The sequence below is a fragment of the Crocuta crocuta genome, unplaced genomic scaffold, assembly GCF_008692635.1.
Source record: "Crocuta crocuta isolate KB4526 unplaced genomic scaffold, BGI_CrCroc_1.0 scaffold64, whole genome shotgun sequence".
Classification (NCBI taxonomy): domain Eukaryota; kingdom Metazoa; phylum Chordata; class Mammalia; order Carnivora; family Hyaenidae; genus Crocuta; species Crocuta crocuta.
The window spans coordinates 13,141,461-13,159,839 of record NW_027530640.1 but is presented as its reverse complement, the minus strand read 5'-3'; the positions used below and the strand labels follow the sequence as shown (position 1 = coordinate 13,159,839).

At 38.0% G+C, this 18,379-nt stretch overlaps 1 protein-coding gene across 2 annotated transcripts; it reads right to left on the bottom strand.

Annotated features, from left to right (window-relative positions):
- Positions 1-3,111: 3,111 nt before the first annotated feature.
- LOC144235268 (protocadherin beta-4) lies at positions 3,112-17,429 on the bottom strand. Of its 2 annotated transcripts, XM_077768791.1 has the most exons (2): positions 16,535-17,429; positions 3,112-4,773 (listed from the first exon to the last, which is right to left on the bottom strand). In XM_077768791.1, the coding sequence occupies exons 1-2, from the start codon at positions 17,427-17,429 to the stop codon at positions 3,278-3,280; spliced, it is 2,391 nt and encodes a 796-aa protein (XP_077624917.1). In that variant the 3' UTR covers positions 3,112-3,277. The 2 variants fall into 2 exon arrangements, with proteins under 2 accessions (XP_077624917.1, XP_077624916.1); XM_077768790.1 differs by lacking the exon at positions 16,535-17,429 and having other exon boundaries at positions 3,112-5,692.
- Between the last annotated feature and the right edge of the window lie 950 nt (positions 17,430-18,379).

Below are 18,379 nucleotides of genomic sequence, written 5' to 3'. Positions count from 1 at the left end.
AACCTAACCCTCCAGAATGATCAGTTGAGAACTTAATATTTTCCACAGTCCCTTCCCATGGCAGTTTCTAAACCCTAATCTTTATGTGTCAAGACTCAAAACTACACTCTGCTATTCAGAGATTTTTTACTTAGGTTTTTAATCTTCTTCCCTGGAATGTCTCTGAGTTTGATAAGTATCTTGAGTGGAAAACTGGCCATGAGCTTGAATCTTCTGATCTGCCAAAGGCTACTGAAGTTGCTCTAGTCCAGGAAGAGCCTTTTGTCTGTTTCCACAGGGCAAATTGATTGTAGAAGTCAGTTCACAATTCGAGGATTCTCCTTTTCAGAAATTTTAGCCCTTTCTGTTCTTATTATTATCACCTGCTGTCTGTTGCTTCAGACAGATAATTTCTGAAATTTAATCAGTTTTTATGGTTGTTTCTGCTGTTAGATAATCCATTCAGTCTACTTGTAAGCAGAATTCCATCAAATAAGTGTATAACTTTTAACCTCAGACTTTTTAAAATCTGTATTTTGTAACTCTTGGTAGTAAAGAAAGAGGGGTCCTTAAAGTGACTGTAAAGCCCTATACAGTGCCTTCAGTAAAATTTCTGCCCCCAAAACAGCATAAGTTAAACTCACTATATGCTGTGCCTAAAAACAGTAAAGGAAGTCTAAAAGATGTATGTATAAGACGGATGTTAGCTGAACCTATTGTGGTAGTCATTTCACAATATATGTAATTCAAAGCATCATGCTGTACACCTTAAATTTACAGTGTGGTAAGTTATTTATCAATGAAAATTATTATTTAATTTTATTAATAATTAGGTTATAATTTCTCTATTATATTTCAATAAGACTGGGAAAAAGATGCACTTATAATAGAAGCATGTGAGAAAACATAGGATTAAAATGAGCATTATTATCAAGATACTTGGACTCCATTCTTTATTTTTGTTTTGCAACAATAGAACTGGCCAACTTTTCATGATGTATGCATTTGTGGAAGTTATTTGGTTCATGTTACTACTAAATTCTAATGACTGGTTTTCAAAATGTTGATCTCTTCTACATAAAAGTCTGGTGTAAGGAACACTTTATAGTAAAGAATGATCTGTGCTTTATGAATATATACAGAAATCCATAAAATAATATACAAAGTAATTCATAAATTTATATACAAATTCACAAAGGTGGGTTCTGGGTGTTTATAGCCAGTCTTACTTGGGCAATTATACAATTGGACTTCCTGACATAAACAAAAAATGTCAATTTGGGTTTTTGTAATGTTGAAATATACTGGTGAAACCTTCAATCAGATTTCTTATCATCATACATAAAGCTATTCATTTTAATAGCTAATAAATAGTTGTTAAAGTTGACTATCAAATTTATGTCTATATATACTTGTGTTTAATTTTGTTCTCATTTTTACTGCTTTCTCATTTCAGTATTAAGACTGAATCAAGGCTAAAAGTTATGTTTCAAGAATAACTTGGCCAGTAATTCCCCCTTTTTATGTCATTATACCCTTAGGAAAAAAAAGTAATTTAGGAAAAGTACAAGTAATTAAATTCCAGTAGAAAGACCCTTGATATTTAAAAATAAATATTTAGATTATAAAGCAAGCTCTTTAATTGCTCACATTGCACCAAAAGTTCAACTAAGAGGTCATATATCCATATAAATTTAGTTGGAAAGCACATGATCAGCTTACTAGGCTTATTGAACACAACATAAAACAATTATACTTCAGATAAGTTCATTTCTTGTTTTATTTAATTCCTATTTCTATTCTTATTGTCCAAAATGACAAAATAATGCTTATTCCTAACAAATGAAAGTTTAACATGAAATTGATAAAGTAAATTGAAATAAAATACCTCAAAGCTACATTGAAGAGAAGATAAGTTGGACATCAAAGATAAATAACTATTTGGTTGATAAAGGATGTTCATGTCTCCAAAGTAATTTAAAGTGAAAATCTTGTACCATCCAATAAGCAAACCTGAAGAGGATAAGAGAAACTCAGAAGAAATTCTCTTTTGAAAAGTGAGGAGAAGCTGCAGGAGAACCAAAAGGAACATATATTAAATTATACTTGAACTTCTAGGGGCAGCTGGGTGGCTCAGTCGGTTTAGCCTCCGACTTCAACTCAGATCATGATCTCATGGTTCCATGAGTTCGAGCCCACCTTCATCGTGAGTTCCAGCTTCCCCTCCTTCCTGATTTCGAGCTCCCCGCTCTTCATGAGTTCAACCCTCCCCTTCATGAGTTCAAGCCCCTGTCTGGCTCTGTGCTGACAGCTCAGAGCCTGGAGCCTGCTTCAGATTCTGTGTCTCCCTCTCCCTCTACTCCTTCCCTGCTCCTGCGCTTTCTCTCAAAAATAAATAAAGGTTAAAAAACTTAAAAAAATATATACTTGAACTTCTATTTATAGAGGAAAAGGAAGGACAGGGAGTAATGATGCATTTCCTGTCTTGCATCCTTTGAAAGTATTTAAGGTTTATTTAAGATTCTGAAATAGTTTTAAAGGATCTTGCCTTTAAAATCCTTAGCAGTGACTTAGTTTTGTTTAGTGAACCTGAGGCCAAATTATAGAAGATTTCTCTTCAATTATTTTTTTCTCTTCAATTATTATAAGTGAGAATAATTTTTAAAATTTATTATTAGTATTTATAGAATACAGACAGTGTGCCAGGTAAGTATCGATCAAATAAAAATTTCAAATTCTAGCATATATGGTGTTCACAATAGGAAGTCACAAATTTAGTGTATTAATATTTTAATAGAAGTGCAGGTTTATGTACAATCTGAGAGAAACAAATAAGTTATATGCTCATATTTATTTGGGAGCAGAGCCTGGAGAGCAGTGAACAAAGCCTAGGAATTTCAAACACTCTACAGATAAAGTTAATGGTAAAAACAAACACCACAAATATAGAGAAATGCATAATTACATAAAAGCTTTAAGACATTAAGAAGTCAATTTAAATAAAATTCTTATGCTACTTTATAGTTTATAAATTACTATGGTAATTTATAGTTATGGAAAGATTAGTCATCAAAAGAAAGTCAAATATGGATAATATACCTACTTGATAATCAGTTAACTAAAAATGGTAAGCCCAATGAATATTGATAAAAGGGGGAAAATTAAGCACAATCAGGGACATGCATAGGTTTGGAATAAAAGTGTACATATTTAGACAACAAAAATTCTTAAAAGAAAGGCATTGCAATGGGAGTTAGGTTTGCCAAAATTGAGAGGATGTCTTGACCAAATACAATCCTTAATTGAATACAAAGCTATTCCTGCAGTTGGGGTTTTCTTTAATTTCTCTCTCAGTGTCTTCAACCAAGAGGTTGGGAAATACCGGCTTCAGGAATTTGAACTCACCAGTTCTAGGGACTCCCGTCAGACACACGTCATACTGGTAGCTCTGGGACAGCGTCCCCGTGCCGCTGACGTCCACCAGGTGGCCCGGAAGGTGGCCCTCGGGCACCGGGCAGCGACCCGCAGACGCCGCCCGGCTCCGCCTGCACAGCCGCACCGCCACGAACACCAGCACCGAGAACAGGAAGAGCGACGACACGGACGCCAAGGCGATGACCAAGTAGACGGTGAGCGGGTCGGCCTGCGCCTCGGCCGCCGCCACCTCCGGGAGCGGCAGGTAGGGCTGCGAGAAGCCGTCCACCAGCAGCACGTGCAGCGTGACGCTGGCCGACCGCGGCGGCTCGCCATTGTCCTTGACCAGCACCACCAGCCTGTGCTTGACGGCGTCGCGCTCGCTCAGCAGCCTGGCCGTGCGCACCTCGCCGTTGTGCGCCCACACGCCGAACAGCCCGGGCTCCGTGGCCCTGAGCAGCTGGTACGACAGCCAGGCGTTCTGGCCCGAGTCGCCGTCCACCGCCACCACCTTGGTCACCAGGTAGCCCGCCTCGGCCGCCCTGGGCACCAGCTCGGTGCAGGGCGCAGAGCCGTTCTGCGGCGGGTACAGCACGAAGGGCGAGTTGTCGTTGTCGTCCAGCACCAGCACGCGCACGCGCGCCTGGCTGCTGAGCGGGGGCGAGCCGCGGTCGGCCGCGCGCACGCCGAACTCGAACGCCTGCAGCGCCTCGTAATCCAGGGACCTGAGCGCGAACAGCTGCCCGTTGTCCGCGTTGATGGACACCAGGGAGGCCAGGGCCAGCTGCGGGTCCTGGGGCGGCAGCAGCGAGTAGGTGACGAGGGCGTTGGCGCCCGAGTCTGCGTCTGTGGCGCTGACGCTGCCTATGTGCAGGGCGGGGCTGTTGTTCTCGCGGACCCGCAGGGTGTAGGTGGTTTGGCTGAAGGCGGGGGCGTTGTCGTTGACGTCGGAGACCGTCACGGTGATGTTGTGCTGCGTTTTCAGCCTGGGGGTCCCCAAGTCAGTGACGGTGATGGTGATGTTGTACTCGGCCTGGCTCTCTCTGTCGAGGGGACTTTCCGTTACGAGCGTGTAGAAATTCTTGAAAGTAGGTTTCAGAAGGAATGGCAGATTATCTGGAATAGAGCAAATCATCTTTCCATTGTCTTCAGAGTCTTTATCTCGAATTCTGAAGATAGAGACTACAGTCTCAGGAGCATTTTCTGGGATGGAGTTGGTGAGTGAAGATATGGTAAGTTCAGGGGCATTGTCGTTCACATCCACCACATGTATGACTACAGTGCCTTTTCCAGAAAGGCCTCCTCCATCTATGGCCTCAACTTCTGCGTGGTAAGATTTAATGTGTTCAAAATCCAGTTTCTTTGTCAGTCGGATTTCTCCTGTGACTTCATTAATTGAGAAAGTTTGTTTAATTTCATCGGATGCTTGGAAAAAGCCATAGGAAATACTCCCGAAGTTTCCAGAATCTCTATCTTTAGCTGAGACACTAAGTACTGGAGACTCTAGAGGGCTGTTTTCCAAGACCTGTACTTCATATGGGGTGTGCACAAACTCTGGAGCGTTGTCATTGACATCCATGATCAGGATTCGCACTGTGATGGTGCCAGATCTAGGTGGAGACGCACCATCCAGGGCTATGAGGGTTAAGGTGAACTCAGCCTGCTCCTCTCGATCCAGTGCTTTGTCCTGCACCAAATCTGGGTATTTTTTGCCCTCACTATGATTTCGAGTTAGAACATGAAAATGAGAATTGGGGTTGATAGTGTATTTCTGAAGACCATTGCTGCCCACATCCAAATCCTGAGCTAATTTCAACGGAAACAGAGTCCCTGGCTGGCTGTTCTCCGGTATTTTCAAGAGCATTTCCCCGGTCGGGAATACTGGGGAGTGGTCATTTATGTCTTGGATTGATAATTCTCCTTCAAAAAATTGCACCGGTTTTTCCAGCAACACTTGGAAATGCAGTACACACAGTTCAACAGGGCCACATAGTTCTTCCCGGTCTAGTTTCTCCCTCAAAAGCAAATCTCCAGTCTGACGATCCAGTTGCAAGCGCTGCTTGTCATCGTCAGACACCACCCGGGCTGATCTAGTGGCCAGTTCCCCAGTTCCCAGGCCCAGATCCTTGGCCAGATGAGCTATAAAGGAGCCACTCTCTGTTTCTTCCATCACAGAATAACGAATAGGCTCCAGGCAAGCCTGAGACAAGAACACCATCAAAACAAAGGCCACCACTTGCCTGTTTGGTTGAATTATCTCTGGCATCTTCATGTTGGAGTTCGGGTGCTTAGATCCAATCGCTCCTAGCAACCATAAAGAGACTGGAGATACTATGTTCTGATTTCTTGTTTGGTAGAATCCTCATAAACGTGCCTTTAATCTGAAATTCATTTAGTATATCGTAGCCCAAACTCGCTGATAACCCAGTACGGCTGGCAAGGCTTCTTCCGTGTATTTCTGATTCCTTTTTGCAACAAAGGAATACGGAGCTTTTTACAGCTCTTTATTCACTGTCTTAGCCTGCAGCGCCACCCTGCGTCTTGATTGAGGAATTGATTCTCAAGTTAAAGCGTATTTTGGAAGTGTCCAAATGTAAACTATATAATTTTTACAAACTGTGTTATTCCATTAAATTGCATAACTTATAAGGTTACTTCATTATATTGCATGAGCTAGAGTAATTGTGAGCACAAAGCAAGAAGATAGATACCCTGGTCTCCCCGCACTCTAATCACTGTAACTTCAAAGAACTCTATTTCCCCTTTGCATACTCTAACCAGGGGAGATAAATTCTCATAAAATTGTAATTCATAATAGTTACATTTGTTTATTTCCAAGTATGTTTATTTCCAATTTATGATGATACAAAAGTTTGTTAAGGTGTTCTGTGTCGCACGGTCTCAGGGAGACTGATTTTTAAAGGAAAGTTTGTATGTCCCCAGTATAGTTGAAGGAAGAGGCATCTTGCTTTGTTATGAGTCCTTTTACAGTGTGAACCCATATTAAATTCAGAAGGAATAAAAAGGTATTAGAATTGGATTCTGAGACCTGGAGAGTAAATGAAAGGCGTTTTACAGATAAAGAAACTGAAGTGTATAGGACTTGATTACTCTAGTAGCAGGATAATATAAAGACAAAAACTACTGAATAAAAATCATAGAATTTTATTAAGATAAAGGGTTTAAGTTTAAACTTAGATAGATATCTATATTTTATAATAAGTTTGCTTCTTACCACATTTATCCTTTGTATCCCAGATACCATATTTTTCAGCCAACTCATTGCAGGGTGAGGTAGGGTGGATAAGAAGCCCTGATTTAAAACATTTTAATCTGTGAGCAAAGGGTGCCTCAGGCCTTGTCTATTCATATATCATAAATAAGAGAGACGTATTTATAAAATGGGCTTCAGCACAGTATGAAGCTACTGTGATAGCCCTGATACAGTAAGTTAACTGAGATAGAATTAACCAGTTTACTGGTTACAATTAGTATATTGAGTGGAGTGCCATTTATCTTGTCACATATGGGGTTTCCCCTCCTTAAACAACCTGTCATTTTATTTAATTATTTAATTAACTTAATAAATTATAATTCATGTTGAATGAGTCATTTTAAAAGCATGATAATCTTAGATTCTGTTAGTGACAAAAAGTATTATAAAAAATATTTTGGGGGGCACCTGGGTGGCTTAGTTGGTTAAGTGTCTGACTCTTGACTTTTGGGTCAGGTTGTGATTCAGTTTGTGAGCTTGAGCCCCACTAACAGTGCAGAGCCTGCTTGGGATTCTCTCCCTCTCTCTGCTTCTCCCTTGCACATGCTCTCTCTCTCTCAAAAATAAATAAATAAACTTAAAAATATTTTTGAAAGAAACCTAGATTATGGTAGTCATTCAAAAATATCAGTTGAATAAATAATCTACTCTAATGATCATGTTTCTATTTATATAAGATTATTGCCAGATCACATGTGTGGCCATGAACATGTCTGAAAATAAATACAGAATTCTCAGAGATGAGAGTATAATACATGCTAAATACTATTCAATTAAATTTACTTTGATTCTAGGGGTGGCTGGGTGGCTTTGGCTCAGGTCATGATCTCACGGTTGGTGGGTATGAGCCCCGCATCAGGCTCTGTGCTGACAGCTCGGAGCCTGGAGCCTGTTTCGGATTCTGTGTCTCCCTCTCTCTCTCTGCCCCTCCCCAGCTCATGCTCTCTCTCTGTCTCAAAAATAAATAAACGTTAAAAAAATTTTTTAAATTAACTTTGATTCTAGTTCTACTAATGAATTCCTATAAGAGATATACCATTGGCAATAATAACATGAATACATTTTAGAATTCTTTTACATTTAATGCAAATCAGAGGAGATAAAATATATATGAACATTAAGTGAAATAAATACTGAAAAGAATAAAAAGCAAGAATATTATTTATTTATTTATTTAGTAAAGATTCTGAATAGCCAAGCAATCTTTATTTTTATTTTTTAAATGTTTTTTTTTTTTTTTAATTTCTGAGAGAGAGAGAGAGACAGCATGAGCAGGGGAGGGTCAGAGAGAGAGGGAGACACAGAATCCAAAGCTAGCTAGCTGAGCTAGCTGTCTGAGCTAGCTGTCAGCACAGAGCCCGATGCAGGGCTCAAACCTACGAACGGTGAGATCATGACCTGAGCTGAAGTCGGACACTCAACCAACTGAGCCACCCAGGCACCCCAAGAATATTATTTTAGATATAAATGGAAAACAAATATCCTAGGCAAAACAAAGAGCAAATTGTTTACAATATAATGAAGTTCTAGTTAGATTCAAGTTAAAGTGTTCAGAACAAAACTCAAACTATATTTTGTTAGCTTATTCCTATATGTTGACATTCAAACAGTGCTGCAAATCAGTTCCTTTTGTCAATCCAAAGCAAATGAAATCTAGATAATATTACCACCCATGTATCTCTATATGCCATTCTGTATATTATTCTAAGCAATTACATATATTAATTCATTTTATCCCTCCAACAACCTTATGAGGTGGGCACTCTTATCAGCTGCATTTTATAGATGAAGAAATTGAGGCACGGAGAGTTTAAATAAACTACCCATAATCATACACCATATGAAATGATATAGATAGGATTCAAACTGTTACCGTGTGGCTTCAGAATCTATTATCTACATAAGTGGAACTGGAGAAGTGGGCAACTTTTAGATAATGTAGATCCAAAATTAAGCCTTGCCTTGGGTACATAGATATCATAGGTGAGATACACTTATGTTCAAGTTTGCAATTAACCTAAGAATCTTTAAGATGGTCTGTCTTCCTTTAGAGTTAGAAACCAGCAAAAAGAGGTTCTTACAAAACTTAGAAGTTGGAGGAGAAACTAATAGTGCTTTGTTGAAACCATTAATTAGGTAAAAAATAAAAATTAGGAGTGACACATATAATGAATTCCCTATAGCCTTGATTATTGGAGAAAAAGATATCTATGTATGATCTTTTGAAATGTTATTAGGATGTGAAGTTAAAATCAAGAAAGATGGCCTAAAAGAATAGTCTAACATATTACATCATGGATTATTCTCCCCAAATAAACTGCTAAACTTAAAAACAATGTATTATCTTTTACCTACACGGAGGAGGAGTTAATGATAACAAGAATGATCTCCCCCCCAAAAAATCCTATTCCAACCAGGAAAGTTGCATTATCCATTCTGAAGGATTCATAAAACAATTATTGCCAGACCTGAAGCTTGACATTTAAAGTATTTAAAAACTTTTTTTAACATTTATTTATTTTTGAGAGACAGAGAGACAGATCATAAGCAGGGGAGGGGCAGAGAGGGACACACAGAATCAGAAGCAGGCTCCAGGCTCTGAGCTATCAGCACAGAGCCCAATGCAGGGCTCCAGCTCATGAACTGTGAGATCATGACCTGAGCTGAAGTCAGACGCTCAATCGACTGAGCCACCCAGGTGCCCCTAGAGCATTTTTTTCCATTTTGTATATACAGAGGAAGAATAGTTTTAATACCTCCCTCGTGAAATGTTGGCAAGAACTTTAAATTTCATTGACGAAAAGATAAAAATTATTTTAAAGGAGTTTGAATACAAGTAGACTGAAAATTCAAAATGCAAAATCCATACTCTAATGTTTTGAATATTCTCACTTGTTTTTTTTTTTAATGTTTTTTATTTATTTTTGAGAGAGAGACAGCATGAGCAGGGGAGGGTCAGAGAGAGAGGGAGACACAGAATCTGAAACAGGCTCCAGGCTCTAAGCTAGCTGTCAGCACAGAGCCTGACGTGGGGCTCAAACCCATGAACCGCAAGATCATGACCTGAGCCGAAGTCGGGCACTCAACCGACGAGCCACCCAGGCTCGTTGTTTTTTAAAAAGTAAGAGAATTTTTTCAAACTTCATGATGACTTGAGGGCTATTTTGAAGAGGGAAAGTAGAGGGAGTTTAAACATTAATTGTTGAAAGAGAAATTAATTGGTGAAATAGATATTCAATTTTAATTAGCATTTTTGGTTCTCCTTAAATTGCACTTTAATAGTATTGTTTCAAAATACTAAGCTAACATTAATAATTTATTAATATTGATGGTTTCTGGATTTTGTACGAAATCTTGAGGGTTTTTTTCTACTAGGTAAAGTAGATACCTCAGGCTGGCCTTTTAGTGAAATAACTATAAAGCAAACAATACAGCTCACTGGTGACAGTAAACTAAAATTTAATATCAGCTAAAATTCCAAACTAAACCTATAAGATATTTTTATCACATCTCCTGAAATGCAAATTTAGAAAGGAGATATTTAAATAATGATTTGGCTTGAGAAATTTATGATGGAATCTAAGACAATTTCTAATAATTCCTTGTAGGACATACTAAAAGAGATAGTATTTTTATGTTTAATGTATAAAAATTTTCAAATATCTAATGTCTGCCTTACATCTTTAAACTCAGAAAGTATGAGTCCTCCAAATCTGTTGTTCTTTTTTCAAAGACTGTTTGGTTATTCTGGGTCCCCTTTGTTTCCATACAAATTTTAAGGTCAATTTGCCAATTTCTGACAAAAAAAAAAAAAAACAACCCTAGCTGGGATATTGATAGGGATTGCACTGAATCTGTAGACCAATCTGACAATTTGGGAGGTATCACCATCTCAACAATGTTGAATCTTCCAGTCCATGAACTTTCCATTTATTTAAGTCATCTTTAATTTCTTTCAGTGATGTTTGCACTTACTTTGTTAAATTTTTTCCTAAGTGTTTTATTCTTTTTGATGCTATCATAAATGGAATTGTTTTCTTCATTTCCTTTTTGGATTATCTAATGCTAGTGTATAGAAATACAACTGATTTTTGTACATGGATCTTATATCCTCCAATCTTTCTGAACTCATTTATTAATTTTAGTAGTTTTTGTGGATTCCTTAAGGATTTTCTTTAGGCAAGATCATGTCATCCACAAATATGTTTTTACTTCTTCATTTTCAATCTCAATTATTTTCTTTTTCTCATCTAATTGCCTTGGCTAGATTTCTAGTACAATATTAAATAGAAGCAGTGAGAGGGGACATTCTTGTTCATTTCTCACCTTTAACCATTAAATATGAAGTTAGCTGTGGGTTTTTATAGTTGCCCATTATCAGGTTGAGGACATTCCTTATTCTTCCTACTTTGTTATGTGTTTTTATCATGAAAAGGTGTTGGACTTTGTAAAGTGATTTTTCTGTGTAAATTGAGATGACTGTATGGCTTTCCCCTTTTTGTTAATATGATATATTGCATTTATTAATTTTCATATATTAAACCAACCTTTCATTTTTGGGATAAATCCCACTTGGTTGTGGTGTTTAATCCCTTTTATATGTTGCTGGAGTCAGTTTGCTAATATTTGGTTGAGAATTTTTACATCTATATTCGTAAGGGATATTGGCATAGAGTTTTCTTTTCTTGTGTTTCTTTGCCTATATTTAGCATCAGAATAATATGGGCGCCACAGAATAAACTGGGAAGTGGTCCCTGCTCCTCTTTTAAAATCAGGTTTGTGAAGGACTGGTGTTAGTTTTTTAAACATCCAGTAGAATTCTAGTCCTGAGACTTTCTTTGTGTGAAGTTTTTTGTAATAGAATTATTATTTATTTATTTAAAAAATGTTTTTTCTTAATTTTTAAATTTATTTCTGAGAGAGAGGAAGAGAGACAGTGTGGGCAGGGGAGGGTTAGAGAGAGAGGGAGACACAGAATCTGAAACAGGCTCCAGGCTCTGAGCTAGCTGTCAGCACAGAGCCCAACGCAGGGCTGGAATCCATGAACCATGAGATCATGACCTGAGCCGAAGTCTGACGCTCAACTGACTGAGCCACCCAGGCACACCAATAGTAGTATTATTTTTAAGTTTATTTATTTTGAGAGAGACAGAGAGAGTGCAGGGGAAGGGCAGAGAGACGGGGAGAGAGAGAATCCCAAGCAGGCTCCATGTTGTTAGCTCAGAGCCTGACACCGGGCTCAAACTCACAAACAATGAGTTCATGACCTGAGCCAAAATCAAGAGTTGGATGCTTAACCGACAGAGACAGCCAAGAGTCCCTGGAAAGTTTTTTGATTACTGACTAAATCTCCTTGAATAGGATAAGACCTTAATTCAAGATGAAAAAATTCACTTTCCTAGAGATAAGGAAATTTAGGCAAAAAAAAAATCTCAAAATGACAATATTGATTACAATTTTAGTTTTTGATAAACCCCAACTGTTCTAGAAGTTGAGTTTCTCATCAAAGCTCTTCCTCATAGACAGCCCATAGTAGGCGGAGCCAAATGACTTTAGAAATCTGAACCCATTTGCCTCTGATATTCTGATCAGAAACATCTCACATTATAGTTCTGCAACTAAGTCTCAATGATGCTGATATCATCCCCCAAATACTCAAAAAATGGCCTATGAGAAGTAGTCCACTGAAAGTTCCCTGTTAGCTTCTACAACTGAGCATCATGGAACAGGAGCAGAAAACTGAAAGAAAATTGACTGGGTCAACTCAGTGATTAAGAGGATAGAGAGCCTGTCAGCTGAGTAGACTTCTCAGTCTGAGGTTCAGGGACTGACAGGTCAGGCTGGGATACGTCCTAGACCATGTCAAATAGAGGTGGCTTCTAGTCCTTAATAATAGCAACAGCTTGTGCCTGGCTATGCCTATCACTTAGGAGCCTAGATATGCTTCAGTGCTTCATATTTCCAGGTTGTGGGGCCATATGTAAACATCAAGTACTCTGAAGTTTTGAATCACTGATAAAATAGTCCTGAGTTCTAACTCAAGTCACATCCAGGTAACCTTGTTTTATGTAGCACCAGCTCAATACATAATATAAGATAGTTTTGCAGCAAGTTTTTCTGGTCTTCCAGCAAGTATGTGTGTCATCCAGGACTACCATGTACAGCAGTGTCATATATATTAATCAAGACCATGATTTTTTTTCCTGTAGGTAAACCCCATGTATCAATTACTTCAGCTACAACTCGATTTTCCTCAAAATCAGTCTGTTTACTCTGAAGATTGAAAAGTGAAAAATGTCTCCATTAGCTCCCGAATCTATAACTTTAACAGACACCAAGATAAACAAGAGGCAGAGGGTGACACTCTGTGATTTTGCCTCATGGAGCAAATGCAGAGTAGGATCACCCAAGGGAGAGTGAGACCCAGATCAAACATGTCCATAGGTGTTGGTCTAGAACTTCTGTGTGTGACAAAGTTGAGATAAGCTTCTTAATTAAGGCTTGGATTTGTAGAATCTGGGATTGGAACCACCATAAGACTCCTCTTTCCTCCCTTCCATAAGCCTACCAAAACCATACCAGTATGAGTGAAACCTCCAGTAGGAGATGAGTGGTCAGTAAAATATCACCAAGCATGAGGAAGACTACCAGTGTGAAAAATGGACTCGACAGATAAAAGATTGTATATATAACAAATAGAAATTCAGAATATGGAAATAATTTAAGAGTAAGAGACTTTTAATTTCCTCAAACAAGCAAAAATAAATAAATAACAATTGTGAATAAAGAACAAGCTGACCAAATGGGAATTTTGAAAAGAAAAAAAAAACTATACTTACGCAAAAAAAATTTTTTCAGTATATTGGGTGAATCTCAGGTTGAGATCTAGCAAGTACCAGAACATCAGGATAAAGGGGGGGAAATGTAAAATAGAGCAAAGAAGGTGCTCCTGGCTGGCTCAGTTGGTAGATCTTGGGACTATGAACTCAAGCCCCATGGTGGGTAGAGAGATTATTTATTTATTTAAAAAATTTTTTAAATGTTTATTTATTTTTGAGAGACAGAGACAGAGCGTGAGCAGGGAAAGGGCAGAGAGAGAAGGAGACACAGAATCTAAAACAGGCTCCGGGCTCTGAGCTGTCTGCACAGAGCCCAACATGGGGCTCAAACTCACGAATCAGAACCACGAGATCATGACCTGAGCAGAAGTCGGCCGCTTAACTGATTGAGTCACCAAGGCACCCCAAGAGATTACTTTAAAAAAATAAAATAAAGAAGTTTACAGATAAAAAATGACAACTATACTGATTTAATGCTTTTCATCAACAGTGTTGAATACCAAAAGAACAGAAGGAAAATGAGTTTAGATTTGAATATCTATGTTCAACCAAACTATTGGCTAAGAATATGACTATTAGACATAAAAGTATAGATTTCTAGTTTTACAATATACCACAATCTACCCTAAGAAGCAAGTATAAATACAGAATACAAGTAGTGACGTATACAGAAAAACTTACATTCTTAAAAAAAAGTCCTCATTTGCAAGAAAGCCATATTTAAGCATTAAGAAAGAGTTATAAAAAGTATGATAACTTCACTAGTTTTAACGGGTGATACTTCAATATAGTTTAGCTTTTTAACAAACCTACATAAAAGTTTGAAATTCATTTTCATTTCTTTGCTTTTAAGTTAAAAACCAGACTGCAAATGTCAAGGAAATATTTACGTACTTATGAATTTGTGTTTTCAGAGAGGAAAAAGAGAATGTACACTATCTAGAATTACATTTTGAAAGTTAATTACTTATTGGCTATTTTAAAGTTTATTCAAAGACTTTCAGATCTTGCAAATTTCACTTAATTTGGAAACCATGAAGACCAAAGTTCAAGAGAATAATCTATTAGAGGCTAGGGAATTTAAATACAGATTTTAGGACATTAATTTGGCGGAAAGAAGGTCTGGGAAGTTGACAGTACTTTTATAAATTACTTGTATTTCTTTTCTTCTTCTTTATCCCTGAAATCAGAGATGTGAGCAAGTGCAACTGGAACCCAACTGGAGACCAGTACATTGTTTTACAATTCTCTGAGTTTCTCTGTTTTACAAATCTCCACAAGTGAAGGAAGACAACTAAATAATATATTGGCTCTATGGGGATTGTAATTATTAAGGCTCAGCCCTTTGTGAATGTAGCTAGTTCTTTTGAATTTCAGTGTACAGATGAATTCCAGGTAAATGAACCCTTGAAAAATTCATTATTTCTAAAATATTTTTTAAAAAATTACTCTTTCAGCAAATGTTATTCAAGCATCTACTGTGCATGAGCCATTGTGCCATGTGCTGGAGATACAAGTCTGATAAAACAGAAACAGACTCTACTGTAGAGTTCCTTAGAGTCTAGTAAGGTTATTTAGTGTATTTGGGCAGCAGAGCCATTTTAATTTCTCTTACTTTTTGAAAATTAGAATATTAACGATCAATTTGGAAATAATTCACTATAATGAACTTATTAGTCCTCACAGAGGACTACTAAAAATTATCATTAACATAGAATGTTACCTTTTACCTTCTACCAGACTTTGAGTATGGGAATTCCAAAAAGTGGCCACAATAGATAGTACAATACATATGGTCCCTTCTCTGCCCTGTACTTAATATCCAGATAAAGAAGTTTTTGAAAGTTGTCTTCAAATAAAAGGGAAAAACTTTCCAACAGCCCAGAAATAAAAATCAACTTTGAAACAAGAGTAAGGTGTAACTGTCTCTAATGTTTTCATGCAAAATAGGAAAGCACAATCTGTTTTTTGAAATGCTCTACTCGGTTTATTTTTTTTCTTTAATCATCATGAGATTACTCTAGATAAACCCAAGAGTAATTTGCCTTATAGTATATATTTTGTGTGCGTTTCTGACAATTTAAATGTAAAAATATTGAAATATTAATTGCAAAACAGGAAATGAACTAAACGAATTGTGCCTAAAAACATGCTGTACCTTAAAGAAGATACATCTTAGAGAAAATACATTTTTATCCACAAACTTCATTAACTACAAAGCTACTTTAAGTATATTATAAAGAACAATATCTGACTGTATTCAAAGGATAAATTATAAATTACTGGTTTGGAACTCTATCTACATAGCTTTGGATAGAGAATTTGAGATAGTTCCTTAAAGTAAACTTGTTTGAAATCACCATTAAAAGATAATGAATCTATTTTTGCTCGCCTATTAGAAAAAGAAAAGAGGCAGTAAAACTGCATTAGCAAGACAGGAAGCAGATTAAAGAGGAGAATACCCAAGGATTTGCAAAAACCATAAAGTATAATCAGTATATAAAGAAAATACTACATCAACTAAAGATTCTTGATTATAAAAGAAAACAACCATAGTCAAACAACTGCTTTTTGACCTAAACTATCATTAAAGTTGGAGCTTCGCTTTAATCTCACTCAGGGTCTTGTACCAGACCATTGGGAATAATAGGCTTGAGGAACTTGAACTCATTGGTCCCATATNTGCTCTCTCGGTCGAGAGGTGTGTTTGTCATTAGGGTGTAAAAATTTTCAACAGACGGTTTAAGGATGAAGGGGAGATTGTCCTCGATAGAACACTTAATTCTCCCATTGTCTCCAGAGTCTAGATCAGAAACACTGAAAACAGCCACCACAGTCTCTGGAGAGTTCTCAGGGATAGGGCTGGTAATTGAGGACAAGGTCAGTTCTGGTGGGTTGTCGTTCACATCAACCACCTGAACTATCACTGTTGCTTTTCCTGAAAGGCCTCCGCCATCTTTGGCTTCTATGTCCACTTCATAAGTATTCATCTCCTCAAAATTTAAATATTTGACTGTCTGGATATCACCAGTAATTGGGTTTAGCTGAAAAGTTTTGCGAATTTCTTCAGAAGCATGAAAAAATGCATATGATACTGTTCCAAAATTACCTGTATCTAAATCAGAAGCTGAGACAGTGACAACAACAGAGTTAACGGGGCTATTCTCTAGAATTTGAACCTCATAGAGTGGCTGTGTAAATTCTGGGGCGTTGTCGTTTATGTCTAAGACCAGGATGTGGATCTGGGCGATCCCAGACCGGTGTGGGGAGCCGCCATCCAGCGCGGTAAGGGTCAAAATGAGCTCTGGCTGCTCCTCACGGTCCAGAGCTTTGTCTAGCACTAGTTGTGGGTACCTTCTTCCATCCCTACGACTGCGTGTGAGAACATGGAAATGGGAATTAGGAGTGATCGTGTAGTTTTGGAGGCTGTTTCTTCCCACATCCAAGTCCTCAGCATTTCCCAAAGGAATCATGGTTCCTGGTGGCGTGTTTTCCAAGAGTTTCAGCTGCATTTCATTTTCAAAGAATACCGGAGAATGGTCATTTACATCTATGACCTCAAGCTCATTTGTAATAAACTGCAAAGGGTTCTGCAGTAATATCTGAAAATGCAGTATACATGGCTCTGTGGGGCCGCATAGCTCTTCCCGGTCCAATTTCTCATGCAGAAGCAAATCGCCAGTCTGTTGATTAAGCTGAAAATGCTGTTTGTTTCCTTTAGACACAACTTGGGCTCCCCTCATAGCCAGTTCCCCTTCCCCTAGCCCTAGATCATTTGCTATATTGGCTATTAAAAAGCCCCTCTCTGTTTCCTCAACTACAGAGTAGCGTCTAGACTCAGACCCAGCCAGAGACCCACCCAGAAAAACAAAGAGAAATAGGACTTGCCTTTGCTTAAGAAAGCGCTCTCCCCTGGCCTCCATTGTGCTTTCGGCCATGTTCTTCCCGGAAATATTGCCAAGCTAAGCTTCTAGCAGTGCCAGGAAACGCAGTCTTTTACCTTCCAACCTTTGAAGAAGGCCTAGAGAATAATTCTTTCCAGGGCTCAGATTTACTTGCTTAAAAATCTGCCCAGGCTCACAATTCCTAGTTTACGGCACTGGATCTGTGCCTTACACAGTGCGCACAGTTCCTGTGGTTTAAATCGCCTTCTTAGACAACAGTGCCACCATGTGTTCGCTGGCCGCTTGAAAATCTCCGGAGAAGGTGTTTTGTTGGTGCAAGCGAGGAGCAAGTGTTGGTATCGATATTTTTTATTCGCTTATTCCCCTTATCAAACCCATATGACCCTACTGGAGGAGGTTCTTGTGTTATATGAGTGAAACAAACATAATCTAGAGAAATGAAATATGCTCTTATCTAAAAAAAAAAAAAATCCCACTGCCTCTGGTAGAGTCCTTATTTACATGATTTTGCTTATTTATATGATTTCGCTGCTAGGGCTACTCCTCTTGCACATCTGTAATTATAACACATAAACTTTAAATGACTGTGCTCTAAATTATGACATGCTTCATTTCCTCTTATTTTCCAGATTTTGTAAAACATGCATGAGTTGAATTTATACTCAGAAAAAAAATGCTATGAAAAGATGATCTCATGCAAGGTGATAAAAAATTATAATAGATCATGTCAGGGAATGTTATCCAGGGACAACAAATGCCTAATTCCTTTCAAATACTCACAATCACTCAAGGAACACAGAAATTTCTCCTCTTCTTGTTTCTCAGTAATTTTATAATTACTGGTTTCATCTATATTAACTGTATAACTGTATTTAATCCGTGGAAACAGCTATTTGTTGAGTTTGTAGAAGTTAGGCATATTGTGGTAACAGGACAGACCATGCCTATATACCTTACATGGTTTTCAA

Excerpts from the sequence above, each read along its gene's own strand:
- LOC144235268 (XM_077768791.1), bottom strand. The coding sequence starts at position 17,429 with ATGGAGGCCAGGGGAGAGCGCTTTCTTAAGCAAAGGCAAGTCCTATTT. Across the intron at positions 4,774-16,534 it reads TCAGCTAAACCCAATTACTG|GAGAAATCCGACTGACAAAG; the intron begins GTGATATCCAGA and ends ATGAAGTCACAG.